General features: G+C 49.6%; 1 protein-coding gene across 1 annotated transcript; it reads left to right on the top strand.

Moving 5' to 3' along the window:
- Window positions 1-9,498: 9,498 nt before the first annotated feature.
- Window positions 9,499-18,093, top strand: LOC308647423 (vomeromodulin-like; the record flags this gene model as incomplete). Its single annotated transcript, XM_081291456.1, has 7 exons — window positions 9,499-9,564; window positions 9,646-9,772; window positions 12,135-12,621; window positions 13,151-13,214; window positions 13,886-14,265; window positions 15,326-15,416; window positions 17,914-18,093. 7 exons carry the CDS (start codon window positions 9,499-9,501, stop codon window positions 18,091-18,093), a joined length of 1,395 nt encoding a protein of 464 aa, XP_081147582.1.
- Window positions 18,094-19,421: the final 1,328 nt, after the last annotated feature.

The following is a 19,421-nucleotide window of genomic DNA, read 5'->3' as shown; positions in this document are numbered from 1 at the left end:
ATAAATAAAAAATAAAGATACTAAAAAATATTAAAAAAAAAAAAGAAAGCAGCAGCTTTCAAACTTTTCAAGGCTCACAATCCACTTCTTCAAATAAAACCTTACACAGCAAAGCAACGCGTACAGCCGACCACAGGAGTGCTTCTGTGGCCTCAGTGAGGCTGGGGAGGCTGCCCGGCCAAGGCCCACCTTCCACGGCCCCTCTGGGGAGCCTCCGCGCTTGCTCTGAGTGGAGATCAGGCCTAGGCCGGAGCCCTCAAGAACCCCCAGGGCCAAAGGCACATGGGATGGGTGCATTGACAGCCGGGGGTGATAACTAAGAGTGTGGGGGGGCTGGGAAACAGGGGCCTCGAGCGGAGAGCGCAGAGCCACGCGCCTCCCCGGCCAGCACCAGGCAGCCACGCCCCAGCCAGGGCTGCAGGCCCCAAATCCCAAAGGCCATCACTCCTCCACACCTTGGCCAGCAGCCCACCAGCTGTCACAATGTCACACTGGACAAGGGCTCCCCCCCTCTCACAGGTGACTCTACATGCCTTCTCCCCGTCTCCCTGCTCCCACCAGGCCCACACCCCACCAGAGTGAGTTTTCAGAACGTAAATAAATCACACCACCCCCTGGTGAAGACTCCCTGTTGCTCCTGTGCAACTCAGAAGAACATCCACAGGCTTCCTGGAGGCCCACCCGGCCCGGCCTGGCCTGGTCCTGGCCCCAGCCCACCGGGCCCTTCACCCCTCTCTCTGCCCAGGAGCCCAGAGCTGCTCCAGCGCCTGAATCCTCCCCTCCCTCCTCCCACACCCGCAGGGTCCTGCCTTCCCTCCTTGAGGTCAACTTGGACATCACCCTCTCTGAGGTCCTAATATTCCCAACAATGATAAATGTTTGAGGCGACGATGTGCCACGGACTCGGCTCATTACACATGGGGTGCCTGTGTGGGAAAACCACGCTGTCCCCACAAATATGCACAGTTATTATGTGTCAATTACAACTTGAAAGTATTTAAAATTTCTCAGGGACTTTTTTCCCCTTTTTACTACCATCCAGTGAAATTTATGCTTGGAAAAATCTTTGCTTTATCCAGATGTAAATGATGACATGGGAAATGCACCTGGTGGCGTGCACTTAGGGTCCCAGAAGCTGAGGCTGAGGTGGGAGGATCAACCAGCCTGGGCAACACCAGCCTTTCTGTTTTTCATTTGGGGACTGGGCATCACTAAGCTGCCCAGGCTGGCACTAATTTACAATCCTCCCGCCTCCCAGGTCCTGGGATTAAAGGCGTACCCCACTGCACCTGGTTAATACTTTTATTTTTACTTCAACACTTTAATACATCCTTACTTAGTGACAGAGTGAAAAGCAAAAAGATGATATTTTATGGGAGTGTGCTTTTTAAAAATGTCCTTGACGCATTTAAAAAACTCTATTATGTTGTCTTATATATTAATATTGCCAACTTTCTATTACTTTCAAAAATGTACCTTCATAATGTGTTTTCAAAAAGAAAAAGAGGAATGAGAAGCCCCCTCTTCGGGGCCTCCTCCGCGACCCCAGTCTCTAACTTGGTTTCTCCCGCACTCTGGGACTGCTAGACTGTTTTCTCGTCCCATGCGCGTCTTGCTAAGGAGTCATCTAGGGAGAGCTGCAGCCAGGCCTGGGCAAACTTAACCACCACCAACCCAGGCCCTGCCTGCATCGGAGACACCACTGCTGGCCCCCAGGGGGCTGAGGACTTCAGAGTCTCTATTTGCATAAAAATATAATCCAGTGATAAATCATTCTTCTCTATTCGAATTAAGAGCCCCTAGTAGTGGCTCTTTTTCTTTTTTTTTTTGGTACCAGGGATTGAACCCAGGGGTGCTTAGCCACTGAGCCCCACATCCCCAGCCCTTTTTGTGTTTTATTTAGAGACAAGGTCTCACTGAGTTGCTTAGCACCTGGCTTTTGCTGAGGCTGGCTTTGAACTTGCAATCCTCCTATCTCAGCCTCCAAGGTGCTGGGATTATGGGCATGCACCACTGTACCCAGCTCAGTAGTGACTTTTTTTTTTCTTTTTTCTTTTTAGTTGTAGATGGACACAATACCTTTATTTGGTTCATTTATTTTTATGTGGTACTGAGGATCAAACCCAGTGCCTCACACATGCTAGGCAAGCACTCTACCACTGAGCTACAGCCCCAGCCCTGTAATGACATTTTAAAACAAATGCAACCCAGTTTAAAAGGCTATGCTGAACCATTTTTCTTTCCAAAATAAATCTGTAATTCCTATATTTCACTAATTGACTCTCACTTTCTCCCACAAGAAATCCAAATACTTGTTGGGCTCAGAGGTACATGCCTGCAATCCCAACTATTTGGGAGGTGAGGCAGGAGAATCACAAATTTGGAGCAGTCTGGGCAACTTCGGGAGCCCCTGTCTCCAAATGAGAAAGAAAAGGGCTGGGAAGTGGGATGTAGCTCAGGGCCAGAGCACCTCCACATATTTAAGGTTGGCATGAGGAACCCAGGAATCTTGAAACTATTCATGTTATTTGAAATGCATATGACAAAATCTCACTTCTAGGGATTTCTTTTTTCTTTTTTGGTGTGTGTGTGTGTGTGTGTGTGTGTGAGAGAGAGAGAGAGAGAGAGAGAGAGAGAGAGAGAGAGAGAGAGAGACTGGAAATTGAACCCAGGGCCTCATGTATGCTAAGCAAGTGTTCTATTACTGAGCTACATCTATTGTCCCCACTTCTGGAAACTTCCTAGAGGAAAAAAGAATTGGACATGCAAAAACAAAGGGCAAGACTGTTGACACAGCATGGGTTTTATGGTGATAGGGATGAAGAGGGCGGAAGTCCCCGGCCTCGTGCAGGCTGCCACCTTCCACACTCAGAGCTGCGGCTTCTCTGATTCCCAGGAGCCCCATGAAGGAGAAGCAGGCGGGGAGGTGTTAGCCTATTTGATGGACAGAAGCTGAGGCCCAGAGAGGCTGGCTCACTCTTCACTGCACACCATGATGAGAGGGATGCCGTGAGGGCGCGTGCCCCAGCCTCAAGAATCTGAGACGAGAAGATAAAGAGCCTACCCCAGGTCCAGGCTTTGAGCCAGTCTTGAGGAGGAACTTCACTTTTCGAGGTGCAGTTTCTTGGTGGGATGATGCAGACGACGGGAGTAATGCTGCGGCTGCTCAGGACAACTGGCTGCTTGCTGTAAGAGTGGGCAGCATTTCCAAGAGCTCAGTGGGGAGGGTTTGGTGGCTTGGAAGAAGTTTTCTAGCCAAAGTTTCAGTGTGATTTCCTTGACACACACACCCCTGCTCCATCCTGGGCAGTGTTAGTTCTCCATGTGGAACCCAGGCTGGCTGAGTCCACAGGCAAATGGCAGCCCAGAGATACTTGCGGCTATCAGGGGTCAACCACTGCACATCGAAGAGGCCACAGGCACCCAGTCAAAGGAAAAGAGGCAGAAGGTGTTCAGAGGAAAGGAGTGAAAGGAGTGCCCGCCTGTAATCCCAGCAACTCAGGAGGCTGAGACAGGAGGATCATGAGTTCAAAGCCAGCCTCAGCAATGGTGGGGCCCTAAGCAAATCAGTGAGACCCTGTCTCTAAATAAAATATAAAAAAGAGCTGGGGATGCAGCTCAGTAGTTGAGTGCCCCTGAGTTCAATCCCCAGTAACCCCCACACCTCCCCCAAAAAAGAAAGAAAAAGAAACCACAGGGCCAACGCTGGACGTTGACATCTATGGGGTATCTGGATAGAAGAAGCAGGCAAACAGACACTGGCCAGGCACAGTGGCATGCACCTGTTGTCCCAGCTACCTGACAGGCTAAGGTGGGGGGATCACTTGAGTTCAAGACCTAGGACTGGGGATATAGCTCAGTTGATAAGTGCTTGCCTTGCATGCACAAGGCCTCGGGTTCAATCCCAAGCACCAAAAAAAAAAAAAAAAAAAAAAAAGTTCAATACCTGCTTGGGCAACACAGTGATCCTTGTCTCCAAAAATGCAACAAATATGTCTTAAGGCAAATACTTAGCTTTTGGAAATTTTTAGTGTACTTGTGACAAGGTTGGTTCATGTAAATATTTTGGTAGAATGTGTCAAGAAAACTCTATCCTGTCACTGAAAATGTAACCTTCAGTGTGAGGTTAAAGACAGTTCTATATCTGCCTTCATTCTGTTAAAAGTATTGTAAAGGATCCATTTTGTTTTCTGCAAAGAAAGAAAACCAAAAATCCATATTGAATTGTTGCAAGCAAGTTGTCCATATTGGATTCAGGTGAATGGTGTCCATATTGAATTCACAGGTAAATGATATAGATTTTTTTTTTTTTTTGTATTTTAAAGCACCAGGGGTGCTTTAACACTGAGTCACATCCCCAGCCCATTTTTTTTTTTTTTTGAGACAGGGTTTCATTAAGTTGCTTAGGGCCTCACTAAGTTGTTGAGGCTGGCTTTGAACTTGCAATTCTCCTGCCACAGCCTCCCAAGCCACTGGGATTACAAGCATAAGCCACCATACTTGACTAATGGTATAAAATCTGAGAAAAAGCCTAATCCCAGCAACTCAGAAGGCTGAGGCAGGAGGATCACGAGTTCAAGGCCACTCTTATTAACTTAGAGAAACCCTGTCTCAAAATTAAAAAATAAAATAAAAAGGGCTGAGGATATAACTCAGTGGTAAAGCTCCCCTTGAGTTCAATCCCCAGTACAAGGAAAAAAGAAAATTTACACCAAGCTCTGAATGTGAACATAAACTGCCTATTTCTAAACCAGTGGCTCTTAACCTTTTAAAAATCATAAGATCCATCAAGAATTGCGTTAAAGGTATGTCTCTAGAAGTGAATGTTAGTGCTAAATTTTACATGCAATGTCAATCCAGGGACACAAAGTCCCTTTGAGAGGCCCCTGTGAGTCGTGACTGCCCATGATCCAAGACGAAGTAGACCCCAGGACTGAGACAGGGATGCTGACAAGACTCGGAGTTCCAGGGGGCTGGAGACAAGGATGCAAAAGGATAAAGGGATAACTGTGTCCAAAGGTATGGGTATTGTGTGTGTCTAAATATAACACCTAAGAAAGGTCAAAATCCTCTATCAAGAGACACCCTCACACAGCCTAGCCTTTGTGATCTCTTCACACAGAAGCCATTAAGAGTTGGCACCTGCCTTATCACTGGCAATTGTGATTCCAGCCAGGCCTTGGCCCGTCTTGAAAGGAACCCTCCCTTCATGGGTCAGCAGGTTAAATCACTTAGTGCTTGGAACAAGTCAGCCTCCTCCCACCTGATAAGGAATGTTCTCCCTCTCTTGGCGGAGCCTGGATTAGCAGATTCACTGGCTGCCCTGAGTTCAAAGAAGGGGAGAAACACAAAGAACCAAGAGGCCCCAGGAGCCATCAAAGCCGCCTCCCGGATGTGCCCCTCCCCACTGCTGGAGTTGGGGTTATTCTTTGGCTCCAGAGAACCATTATAGGTACCAAAATCAAGGGCACACCCACCAATGGGTGGCACAAACTTCAACCTCAAAGATGACTCAATTTCCCTCAAGTATCCAAGAAAAATAAGACACAGGACAGTCGGATTTTGTCTTCTACTTATCATCATGTGCAAAACTCTCAATTCTACCCTGTGAGAAAAGGTCAACTGTTATTTGTTCTTTGCATCTGACATTTCAGCTATGGCCCAAATGGGACCTTTGGCAAATGCGACTGTAGTGGAGGTTGATGGTACGAGAACTGGAGAGGACAGGAGAGGCCCTGCGACCGACATGCGGAGCCTCTTGAAGGCCATGACCCAGTCTATGCCCGGCGTGCAGCGAGCGGGAGCAGGCACCGACCCTCCTTAGTCAAAATGAGCCCTTGCCCAGAGTCCTGTTTTAGAAACTGTGATTGTCCTACAGAGCATGACAGCAGGTTCAGGAAAAAAACACAAAAGTTTGATCGGTGGGTGGGAGCCTCGTGGCCTTTCTCTGGAGATGAAGGGAAAGCCCGAGGCCCAGAAAATAGGCTCCAGGAATTTGTCTTTGTTAAATCACAGTGAGAGACAATGTGGCCTAGAGACTAGAATTTCTTGAATATAAATGAGACCACAGCAGGCTACTCGCTGCCCTGCTGAACGCCCTCTAGGCCTTGCCCTGCCATTTCAGGCTGTGTGTACCTTCTGGTCTCCTTGCACCTGCTGCTTGTCCTTAGCTAGGTCGTTCACACACTCCAGCCTGAGGTCAATGTCCTTGACAGGAGACCGTCCCTGGGCACCCTGTGCGAAGGACCTCAGACCTCCATCACAGATTCCTGCCCTGGGCTTGTTCACTCAGTGCTGAGGGCTGCCTCCACCCAGGGCACTGCGAGGACACCATAATGGGCCCCACAGGACGGGTACCTGCCCCCTCTGCAGGCCCTTCTGCTCTGCCTCGCCCAATGTCCTCACAGCTCCAAGCAGACCTATGAAGGTGTAAATAAGAAGGGGACAGACCCGTGGCTGACTGCCCCTTCCCGAGAAGTTCCAGCCACTCCAGACACCTTCCAGGAAGTCTCAGAACAATGGCCCAGCAATGAGCTGGTGCTGATCTTGGAAGACAGCCGGGGTCACGCCACCCTTATCAGCACGCTTGAATCATGTCCCATCTTCTCTGATGACTTTTTCAAGAGACATCGGTCTATAAAAATAGGATGCAGCTTCGCCATCAATACTTCAGGGGCAAGAGCAGGAGAGGCAGCTGCTGAAAACTGAGACCCACCAACACCGGGCCAGGTAAGGACTTGCGCATCAAACGCAGAGAGGAGAAGGTCACAACTCTGCAGTGACAGCAAGCAGAGGACAGCCATCCAAGGACCCATATCTAGGGTTTAAGGTTCAGATCTAGCAGCGGCCTCCACGCTGAAATGAAGCGCAGTCCGCCCAGCAAGGGGAGGGCGCTGAGCGCCTGCTATGGAGGTGCTTTTAAGAGAATGGGGGGGTATTCCTGCGATTTTTTTTTTTTTTTTTTGGTACCAAGGATTGAACTCAGGGGCACTTGACCACTGAGCCACATTCCCAGCCCTATTCTGTATTTTATTTAGAGACAGGGTCTCACTGAGTTGCTTAGGGCCTTGCTTTTGCTGAGGCTGGCTTTAAACTCCCAAGTCGCTGGAATTACAGGTGTGTACCACCGCACCCAGCTATTCCTGGGATTCTTGAAGTATTCCACTGGGTCACAGTCTAACAACATTGCTGTGAACACAGTGACTCTGGCACAGGATTTTTTTTCCCCTTAAAGAATGCTTAGCTATTGTGTGAGATACAGTTCCAGTCTCCCAGATGAGTCAAGTGTGAAAGCTGGGAAAATATACCAAGTTTTGTGATTGGTTTTGTTTTCGAAAAGGTCACTGATTCAAAATGAAGAATTGTAGCTGGTTTCATATTATGCCATAACTGCTCTTTTCACCATGTTGGCAAATGGCAGAAGGCTTGCTTTTTTTGCTCGTCAACTACTAGATTCCTTCCGCTTGAAGATCTGTAATTTTCTCCTGTAACATGCTGTCGTGCTGTTTGGGGCAATCACAGCTGTCAAAGCAAGAGTCTGAGTGAGAGACTGATTTTGACTACCTGCTTCATCTCCCTGGGTGCTGGGCTGGGCTTCCTGTCTTTAAGGAGGCTCAGCCTTTTGGTTGCAAGCTCAACCTAATAAGAATCATAAGTCAGGCTGGGGATGTGGCTCAAGCGGTAGCGCGCTCGCCTGGCATGCGTGCGGCCCGGGTTCGATCCTCAGCACCACATACAAACAAAGATGTTGTGTCTGCCAAAAACTGAAAATTAAAAAAAAAAAAGAATCATAAGTCTCTAGAGATGAATTAATTTGGGGGGGATAGAATAACAACAATGGAAATAACTACACCACAGTGAACTGGGAGTGTATTCAAGCAGGCTGGGGCAAGAAGTTTTTTAAGGTAAGATGAGGATTACATGAAATATTTTGAAAAAAATAATGGATTATCCAGGAGTGGTGGCACATGCCTGTCATCCCAGCAGCTCAGGAGGCTGAGGGAGGAGGATTGCAAGTTCAAAACCAGCTTCAGCAACTTAGTGAGGCCCTAAGCAACTCAGTGAGACCCTGTCTCTGAACAAAATACAGAATAGGGCTGGGGATGTGGCTCAGTGGTGAAGTGCCCCCGAGTTCAATCCCCAGTACCAAAATAATAATAATAATAATAATAATAATAATCATCATCATCATCATCATCATCATCATCATCATCGACTAATAACAGGGGTGATGCCAGTCCAAGGTTGAACTGACATTTGCTGGGCAGATATTCCTGCAAGTTACTTTTGTGCAAGGTTCTGGTCAAGTCTTCTGGTAATAGTGGTTGTTATCAGGCACATACGCAGGATCCCCTCCTTCATAATCCCCTGAGCTTCATTTACTTATCTTGGGGGTTAGGGCTTGACCAAAGCAACTCCAGGTTGATTCTGACAACTTTCATATTTCAAGAACAAAGACCCACAGCCCTGATTTTACAAAACTCGATGGGCTATGAAAGGCAAATAGGAACTCCAGAGTCTACGTTCTCAGGAAAATGCTGTTAGAGACATAAGCTTCCACATGACCCTAAACGTTAGAGGGTAAAACATTGGGAAAATCAAGTGAGAGAGGAATGTGAGCGTGAAGGGTGGGAGGTGATCCCCAGAAGTCACCTAGAACAGCTTAGACCCAAACAGCAGGGTCTTAGTGGGCTGCACCCAGCTCTCTGCTTCCCTAAGATCCTCAGGCAGACATGGGGGACCTGCAGCCTGGATGAGCAGATAGAATGACTAAGACATAGCTGTGGAGAAGGTGCTGAGCACACTGGACAGGAACTGCTCATTGGCTCATTGAACAGATATCAATGGACACATTCCAGTGGAAAGGGATAGGCCTGAGATCATAACTGCATAATTCAAAACTCTCCAGTTCCCCAGTTGCCGATTAAGATAGAGCCAAGGATGTTTGACTGAGGAAGACGGCAAAAGAATATGTGACCCGAGAGGTCAGGCCACTGGGCAGAGGTGGACTTTCTCCAATGCTGCAACCAGTCCTTAGAGAACATTTATGAAAAGCCCAATTAGAGGTAGAAAAGGGCTGCTTCCTCAAGACAGTGCCCACTGTGTTGAAACTTTTTCCCGGGAATACAGTGTGCAGACTAGAATGCGTGCCCCGCCCCCCCTTTTTTTTGGTCCCGGAATTGAACTCAGGGGCACTGAGCCACTGAGCCACATCCCCAGCCCTATTTTTTTGTATTTTATTTAGAAACAGGGTCTCACTGAGTTGCTGAGGGCCTCACATGCTGAGGCTGGCTTTCAACTCAAGATCCTCCTGCCTCAGCCTCCCAAGCCACCGGGATTATAGGCGTGCGCCACTGTGCCCAGCAGAACATCTGCCTCTTGAGTGGCAACCTCTTAAGAGTCAGAAAGCCATTTTACACAAACATCTGTGACAGGCCTGTGGCCCACTGGGAATGTAGTGTCTGACGAAGTCCTCCTTTACAGGTGTCACCCACCAAAATGTGGACTCTCTGGGCCTTGGCTGTCGTGTTGGCCATCAAAGCAGGAGCCCTTGATGTGCCGCAAGTAAACACAGTACTGGAAAGCCTTCCTGTGGGACAAGACTCCACTTCCAGTTTGAAACCTGTCCCTGTCAGTGTGTCACAGCCGCAGGTCTTCAGAAGTCCCACGGTCCAGAGGAACTCTCCTCCCAGAAAGTCCCGAGTGGGAAACACCAAGGGCAAGTGCAAATCCGCGGTCAAGTACTTTGTGTCCAGCAGCAAACTCGATGACTGTGAGTAGGAACTGTTGCCCCTGCACCTCTGGTCCTGTCCACCCAGGCACAGGCAGTCACAGCTCTCCAAGCCAGGAGGCCTGGTTCCACCCTCTGAACAAGCGAGGAGCCCTGGCGCCTCAGGAGCTCATAGAGAGCCAGCATGGCCGAGCCCTGCCCCCAGACACTCGGCGGCAGAGCCTGGCTATGCAACGGGCTCCACAATGAGGAGAAGGCTAACTGGACACACGGGGATGGACGGGGCCAGGCTGCCCAGGACAAGGGAATCCTGGGTCCCACATGCTGCCTTGTTACCTTTGACGTGACTCATTGCCTAGAGAAGGGGCCAGACCTCACTGCTGGCCCCAGTGCCCACCAGACCCCCTCGGCCTGCTTGACCGGGAGCTAGAAAATGGGAAACCAGGTTCCACCTCCAAACTCCTTGAGCCCTGACTTGCCCTCCCCAAACTCCCACTTCACTCCCTCCCTGAGTCTGGCAGCACGTCTTCCATGAGGTACGGACCTCTGCCACTCCAGCTTCCCACACAGGCTGAGAGCACAGGAACTCGGAGTTTGAGGCTTGACCAAGAAGTGGCTTCCACGTGGGAAGCTGTAAGGGGGCAGGACTCATTGGCAAGTGAAGACAAAGCAGAAAACCCCTCATAGCTCAGCAGGGCAGCCATGGCCTTCTAAGATAGCACGACAGGGTGACAGAGGGGACACAGAACCTGACCGGGGCCCCACTAGGCAGGCCAACGCTCCACTGCTTTGCCTTGAGGAGCAAAATAACCTTGAGGTGCTCACCTCTGCCTGGCACCCTTCCCTGTTACAAATATTTCAAAGTAAGACAAGGTCAGACAGTCGTAAGAAAAACAGGTGGGTTCCTTTTAAGCAATAATTTGGTGGTAGTGTTGTCCATTTCCTTTTCAGATTAAAAAAACATGCTAAAGAATAAACAGGGCGGGGGCAGGGTCGTGGCTCAGCGGTAAAGCGCTCGCCTAGCACATGCGAGGCCCTGGGCTCGATCCTCAGCACCACATAACAATAGGTAAACATATTGTATCTAACTACAACTAAAAAATAAATATAAAAAAAGAATAAATAGGGCAAATATCCATGTGCTACCACCTAGATTAAGGAATAAAGCCAGCCTTGGGACTGGAGGCCCTCGGCCATGCACATGCCACCTCATCCTTCCTCCCTGTCCCTCTACCCGACCCAGAGAAGGCCTCTAACCTGATTATTTTTCCCTAGCATTTTTTTTTAAATCTTATGACATGTGGATATTCCTTACCGACAGAAGAGCTTGCACTACGTGTTATGGTTTCCAGAATAGGCAACCTGCTTGCTGTGTCCCTGACCACACATGGGGGTGATGTATGCGATGAGAAAGTCTCGCCTGCTTGTCTTCATGCTCTGTCCTACTGATGAACCAGCCATAATTTATGCATATATTCTATTTTGGTTTTTTCCTACCTTTCTGTGACTCCAAACCCAACATGCATTCTAATGAAGGTGTCCTGGTGTGCATGCGCCAGAGACCCCCTAGGGCATACGTCAGGGGTCGAGATGTGTTCTTGCCACCCCACACAGGCACGATCTCAGAATGAGAGTTCTGGGCAAAGGAAGCAGCAAGGCTCCAGAGGTCACAGCCACTAGTCCCACGGGGGTTGCTCCTAGGGGACTTCCTCCCACAGCTGCTCTGCTGGGTCAGAAATGTCATCCTTGGACATTCACTTGAAGTTAACCAATTAACTTCAGCCCTGAGGCCAGCAGGGGGGACTGCCATCCAGATTTATAGCTTTTTCCTTCAGTTCCTACTAAGACCACCAAGAGCCCCACAATGGGATAGGACCCTGGTGACAGAGAGCTCTCCAAGCCCCAGGGCTGGCCTCAGTCCCTTCCCATAGGCATCAGGCTTCTAGCTCCCCCTGCCCAGACAATCCTGAGGGAGGGAAACCCGTGGCTAGCACCTGCCCCAGTATGCAGAAAACATTGTCGCAGAAGGCCAGCTCACAGGGGGCTCTCTACCAGAGGCAGCCCTTCCAGGGGACAGCACCTCCTCCAGGGGACAGCACCTCCCAATGACCCACAAGGAGAAAAGGAGAAGGGAGAGGGACTTGAAGAGCTCAGATCTGCCAACTCCATGCCCACCGCCCCAGCTGCCCCCACTTCACCATCACCTCAGTCACCCGTTGCCCCCACCTGGTGGGGGCAGTTCCTGTCATGGGTCCCTGGCCAGGTGCAGAGACCGGGACCCAGAATAGAAAAGACCCTGCCCCAGGCTACTCAGCCTGTAAGGGACAGAGCCAACGCTGAGCCCTGGGCAGCAGGGCACTGATCAGGCACCCGCAGCAGGACCGTGTCTCTTGATGTCTTTCAGATTTGAATGCCACCCTGCCCCCGCAGATCGAGAAGCTGCTGAAGTGTGAGGACGTGAACATAGCTGGCATTATCGGGTCAGCGCTGTCCGTGCTGGGCGATTCCAACCTGCTCTCACTGTTAGATGTCACTTCAGTGCTAGATATAGGAGGTGGTGGCCTTGGAGGGATCCTAGGCAAAGGAGGCAGCAGCGGCAAACCCCTGGATTCACTCTCCCAAGCCACCGGTGCCGTCAGCAACCTGCTACCACTGAATCAGGATATTCTGGGTGGCATAGTCCCTGGCGGTCCAGACAAGAACCCCGTAAAAGGACTCCTCGACAGCACTGGTGTGTCTGGCCTCCAGGAGCCCCTGAGCGACGTGGTGGAAAAAGCTAACGGCCTCAAGGAATCCACGCAGGACGTGGTGAAGGGTGCCCTGCCGCCAGACGTCAAAGATGCAGTCTCCGGCCTGCTGGGAAACATTAACCTGGAAGAGCTCTTGTTGGGGTAAGTGCTTCCTTGACCTCTAGGCTTCTGGCATCTCAAAAGCTGCTTATTTGGGATGTTCAAGTTCAACTTCCAACGATCCCAAATGAAAGCCACAGTTACCTTTTCACAAAGCACTATACTAGCTCCAGCTGAAATTATGCCCTTCCAGGGGAAACTGTAATACAGATTTCTTGATTTTGTTTGTTTGTTGTTTGTTTGTCTTGGTACTAGGGACTGGACCAGGACACCTAACCACTGAGCCACATCCCCAGACATTTTTTATATTTTATTTAGAGACAGGGTCTCGCTGTGTTGCTTAGGGCCTCGCTAAGTTCTGAGGCTGCCTTTGAACTTGTGATCCTCCTTCTCAGGCTCCTGAGCCACTGGGATGACAGGTGTGCACCCCTGCACAGGCCAGATTTCTTGAGTTCAAACACAGGAGCAAGTGTGGGGGCTGAGGGGCCAAGAGAAGGAACAATGACTTGTGGGGTGTGAGCTGGTTGGTAGTTCTCCTGAAGAACTGATACTTGATGCTGTCACTTTGCAGATTAGAGGTCCAGGAAGTGACTGTGGATAGCATGGAGTCGTCTGTGGCAGGCAATGAGATCCACGTCCGTGCTGCCACTACTGCCACCATAGGTGGAAAAGGGTGAGAACTGTTTTCACAAAAGCCAACTGGGTCACTCAAGACCAGAGCTTTAAGTTCCAGGGTCCAAAGCCCAGACTCGGAGGATACAGAGTGCCACAAAGTGGGGGAGGAAGGTGCAAGCAGGCCACCACATACAGCTCCCCTTCACCCCCAGCCCAGAGGCGCGAGGTTGGAGATGGGCCCCCGGGGAGTTTCAGCCTTCACTGGTGTAAGCAAAGACATTCATGGGAAATCTGCCCCAGTTCATACCCGAGCAGTGAAGCTAGAAGCCACAGAGAACAGACCTCATTGTGACATCTCCATTGGTCTCATACGAAACATACCTTCCCAAATACTCGAGGCTCCGTTAGGATCAGCCCACTCTGCTCCAACACTGTTCTAATCAGTTGGGGAAACAGAGATGACTTACAGATTTCACATCCCTGCATGCATTCATTCATTCATCCACCTGATACACAGTTAAGATGCCACAATGGACTCAAAGAAAAGACTAAAGATAGTCCCCATCTTCAATGAGCAACAAATGTGATGGAGGAGCATGTTACAGGGTAGTCTCTGGGCACCCAGAAGACAGCAGGGACAGGGCAACCCCACTGGGGAAAGAATGAACCATGGACTAGGGCATAGAGCTAGGCATCTCTCATTGTCCCAACACCTACAGGACTTCACAGCAGCCTCCCTGCAACCTTACCAGAGAAGCAGTTGTGTCTCCCAACCAGAAATCAGTTCAGACTGGCAAAAGCAATTTCAAACCTGGCTCAAAGCCCCCTGTGTCTTGCTCCCCACAGCATAGCTGGACCTGTAATCAGCCTACTGGGATTTCAAGTGAAATCGGACACAACTCTGACAATTGCTATTTCTGCCAACAACACCCAATGTGTCAACCTCGAGGTCCAGGAAACTCATATCAATGTCAACAAAGTGACTCTTCAGATAGTAGAGACGTACGTAAGACAATTTTTCTCATTTTCTGAGAGGCCTATGTGCCAAACATGTCCCCACTGGTACCACCCCCAGAGATGAGCTGGTCCAAATAAATGGTGTGAATGACCAGTAAACAAAGGCCCAGAGAGAGGTCTCTCCGCCCACCCTGCACTCTGGCTGCTAACTACTTTCATAATTCATTCTAGTTTTTCCATAGTCATTACGTTCATCTCAGTCAAAATCGAAAAAATACAAAAGGCCATAGAGTGAAGCCTCCCTCTCTGCTAGGCATCTTCCTGGAAGCAACTAATGGATCCAGGCTCCTCTGTTTGGTTTCACAGATGCGTTTGAACATGCATGTAATTTTCCATCTGTGTGTTCACAAGCAGAAAGGAGTAGATGCCGGACTAAGCACATAGCTCAGTGGTGGAGCTCTTACCAACATGCACAAGTCCCTGGCTTCAGGCACCAGTACCACAAAAACAAAAAAGAAAAGGGCAGCTATCTTACAAACCTTTCTGGACTTTGATTCACATTTTTAAAAATAGCTGGGAATGTATTTCATCAGCAAAAAACAACAACAAAAAATACCAGCTTCTTCATTCTTTGACTCCCTAGAATTACCTCAGGAAGACGTACTGATTTCTTTCTTTTTTTTTTTTTTTTTTTTGGTAGTGGGGGATGCTGGAATTGAACTCAGGGGCACTTGACCACTGAGCCCCATCCCCAGCCCTATTTTATATTTTATTCAGAGACAGGTTGAGTTGATTAGCACTTCACCATTGTTGAGGCTGATCCTCCTGCCTCAGCCTCCCGAGCTACTGGGATTACAAGTGTGTACCACCGCACTATGATTTCTTTAACCAGTCCCTTTTCAGCTGTTAATGTTTACACCCAACTCAAATGAACAAGATCACAAATGAGGCTGCCCACCAGCATGCACGGGTCTGCAGAGTCAGCTCCTCCCGATGATTGGTGGGCCAGGTGCCCTGGGCTGGGGTCATTTTGAAGGGGAAGGGCTCAGGTGTGCAGAGTAAGCAGCAGAACATCGTTGTGGCTCTTTCATCAGTGGATGGATGGGCTTGTCCAACGTTTGTGCAAATCCAGAAACACGAGAATCACTCAGTTCTCCATGGACGTCTTTTCCAGGATCACAAATGTTCTGCCTATGCCTATCCCTATACCTTTGCCCTTGGATGACCTCATCCTTCAACTGTTGACAGTGGAGCTGAATAAAAAGGTAAGTGCTGGGGAGGAGGGGGCACCCCCTCAAAGGCCTGCACCATTAGGGTTACATGAGGAGAAGCCTTGCCTCAGAGGGCCTGACGCTGAGAAAGACTTAGGAAGGGGGCCCAGGCCCTCCAGAGACCCTCACTATGGGACAAGCAGGACCTCTGGCCAAAATGGCTCACCAGCAAGAAGATGACCCCTGAGGGAGGGAGGGATTACTTCTGCCAAGGAGGGAAAGGGAAGGAGGACAGAGGAGAAAAGGAGGTGGGTTGAGGGAGGCGGCTAAGGTGGTGCTCGGTTGGGAAAGTCCTGGGGATGACTTCACAGGTGCAAGAAACGGACTCCTGTGACATTGTTCTCAATGACTTCAACGACTGCAAGAACTGTGAGTACAAATGCTCACCTCCTTGGGGAAGCCACCATCAGTGGAGAGAGATGGTCGAGGTTTCTTAAGGGATTCCCCGGGTGACCAACCAGAGGGCTGGAGGCTCTGAATCGCAACCACAGCCAGCACCTGCCAACGCCCCTCCTCCTCTCCCCAGGGCCCGGGAGAGGCCTGTGCCAGCTAACCTTCCTCCAGGCCCCTGAGACTTGTTCCCCAGGAAGGGAACAGGACAAAGGGCCCCTCAGAGACTCTCTGAAGCTCCTGGCCCCAGATGGTTTACAAAGTCCACACATGCACCATCTGGTCACGGCATGGTCCTTGCCCCCATGCCAGGAGCCAAGAATCTGGAAAATCCCCAAAGTCCCCAACACATGTTGAAAGAAAGGAATCATAGGACACCTGAAATGACAATGGAAGTAGGAAATCAGTGACATTTGCTAAGTCCCAGAATAGACAAAACACAGAACTCATGGCCAGGAAGTGCCTCCTCTTGGGGAGGTTTGGACCCATCAGGGAAGGGGAGTTAGGGGAAGCATCCTCCCATGGCATCCTAGACACCTGCGGAGAAGCCAGTGGAGGGTACCAGCTTCCTGCTTGGGACCCAGAGAGCAGGTGTCCACACTGGTCCCTCACGGGGAGGACAGCATTGAACAGAGAGCTTAGGGCCCAACAGCTGCTGGGGAAGGCTGTAGTTCCACCGCTGTCTCCTCTCTCCCCTGCAGCCACTGGCTTGTTCAAGTTCCAACTTAAAAGCTCCAGGATTTCCCCACAAGGCCTTTCCATCTTCTACTGCGTAAGTGTTCCTTGTGCTTATAAAGCTGTGGGTGGAGGCTGGAGGTGCAGCTGAGCTCAAAAACACACTAGGAGGACAGCCAGGCGGTGGTGCAGGCCTGTAATCCCAGAGGCTCGGGAGGCTGAGGCAGGAGGATCATGAGTTCAAAGCCAGCCTCAGCAATGGCAAGGAACTAAGCAACTCAGTGAGACCCTGTCTCTAAATGAAATACCAAATAGGGCTGGAGATGTGGCTCAGTGGTCGAGTGCCCCTGAGTTTAATCCCCGGTACCCCCCAACCAATAAACACATCAGAAGGACAGGGCAAAGGCACTGTCATCTCTTGTCTGATCCTCAAACCTTTATCCTGGGCTCAGTCTTAGAATTCCACCACAACTCCAGGGCACCCACCCCGGGGCTCAGCTTTGTGTTTTCTTCCATTCAAGTCCATTGGACGATGCCCTCAGAGATATTCCAACAAAGACAACCATACCTTGACCTTTAGGATCTGCTCAGCACAGATCTAGACACTGAATGGACAATAGCAATAAAACAAAAAATGCTGTCTCTTCCCAGATACCCTCTATAGCCCCAGGGAGGGCAAAGCCTGGGCGTGACATGTGCTGAACATTTATTTGTACCTCAGCTTCTCTTCCAGAAATTCATCACCCCAGGTATAGCTATAGCAAAGCACAGAGAAAAAGATGTTCATGATGAGATTAGAAAAAACAACCTGAAATAGCTAAGCCAAGGATGAGAGCAATCCAAATATTTAACGTTTGTGTCCAGAAATGCTACACATATTAATTTTTTTCAAAGTATATTAAAAATCCAATGGAAATACCAGTGACATTTGAAGAAATCTTCCTTCCCACTTCTCTAAGTTTTCCACCTTTTCTGCCATGTGGAGTTTACATTTTATAAGCAGAGAGGAAAATGGATATCAAAAAAGGAGTTAGTTAACATGTAGGCCAGAACATCCGTGAAGTGATTTCTTGACAAGATGAGCTTTGAAAGGCAGGCAGGAAGGAAAGACCAGGACCTTCTGGGCTGGGAGGACATGCTGACCACTGAACAGACACCCCTTACCGGACGCCATGTGTAAATGGGGGAATGGCCCTGGAAAATAAGGATCTGTGGCTTCTCTTGGAAAAATCAGAGATGGGGCTGCGCCAGGCCACACTACCTCAGGGCTTCCTTCCCCTGGGCTCCCCCTCTGCAGTCACCACAAACCTACACTCCCACAACACTGGCCAGGCCACCTCCTCCTCCACTTCACAGCCAGGCTGCAAAGGCCTTAACATCCGCGTCAGTCTCTGCCTGATGGGGATTTTTCTGTTTCTCTCTCTAGGCCGAAGCCATCTTTGGCAAAAATACAGTCCCTGTCGCTGGAAGTATCCTCCCTCCTGATCCTAAAAATGCCAACATTTCCATGACTCTGTCTCACACGTTGCTCAAGACAATCGTTACTTACGCAGCCAAGACAAGCTCTGTCAAGGTAAGCGTCATCCACATGTGGCCCCCGTCATAATTCCATTCTCTGCGTCGGTGGAGTCTGTCAACTCTGAGAGTGAGAAGGTGGGGATGCAAATATTCCTCCAGGGATAAGCACAACTGATGCCCTGGGATTCCACCTTCCCTTAGTGATCAAGTAAGCAAGCAGGTCCCTATTTACATCAACAGAAAGCAGACAGCAGGAGAACAATCAATCTCCATGTGCCATGTGTGTGCCAGGTACACAGCCAGGTGGAGGTATTCTTATTCCCATTTCACAAGACCTAAGGGAGAGAATGATGTTACCAAGCCACAGAAGGCGCGATGGTAGCTTATGTACCCGTGAGGCATTCCTTTGCTCTTAGCCCTTAAAATGGCAAAAAGAAGCAACAACATCAAGAGTTAGTGACGGTTCTCCATGTGCGAGGCTGGATTTGAAGCAATACACATGTCCCCAAATGATTATCTGAGAACTGTCGTGCCACAAGGGCATAGAGAGAAACAGTCTTCAAGTTTGACAAGGCATAATGAGGAAGGCAAAAGTTTGTAATATACCCTTCATCTTCCGAAGAAGCAAATGAGATGCAGAGAACCATCTAGAAGGGGACTTTGTCAGTCATGGTTGCTTTAGCTGCTCCAGCCTCAGATAGGTGGCCGGTGACACACACTAGAGGACTGATAAATGCTGGAATGAATGATGTGAGCGCTGCACGCATAGCCATGAGATGGCGTCTGCTGTCCCTCTTCCTCCCCACGCTAACCCATGTGCTCCTGACCACAGGCAGACAACCTGGAGGCGAGCATCACCAAAATCACCTACACCTTCCAGCCAGACAGCACCATCCAGGCCTCCTACTGGACTGACATCAGGAAAGACGAGGAGAGCTATGCCACCGGGAAAACGGTGAGTGCCAAGAAACGGATCAGAACCAGGTCATGAGGAAGGACTGTGAGCGGTCATGTTCCAGGGCTAAGCTGCTACCTAAGCCCAAGGTGCAGAGTGCCTGGTAACTTTAGGATGAAGAGACAGACAGCCAGTGGACAGCAGGGACACCAGTCTAACCTGGGGAGAGGAGGTTGGGCAGGTGCCACTCTGCATCCGGCCTGGGACTGCTGGTCATCTCATAATGTGACATGTTTTTGAGTAGCCAGGTCACGGTGCTACTCTGACACTCGTCTTGTGTTATTTCAGACCCTCATCATCTCACATGAGTGCAAGATTTCAAAAGACAAAATGACAGTCAACATCAAACTTGTAAGGTACTACCAATGACTACATCCTCCTCCTGCAAATTTAAGAGAAAATATGAAACCTAGTATGATTCACAGGCTCTTGGGAAATACTTGGACAACTGCAAGGAAGTC

This window comes from Spermophilus citellus (assembly GCF_964194105.1).
Source record: "Spermophilus citellus genome assembly, chromosome: 4".
Taxonomy (NCBI): domain Eukaryota; kingdom Metazoa; phylum Chordata; class Mammalia; order Rodentia; family Sciuridae; genus Spermophilus; species Spermophilus citellus.
Note: the sequence above shows the minus strand (reverse complement) of the source record. Positions and strands in the feature narration are given on the sequence as shown.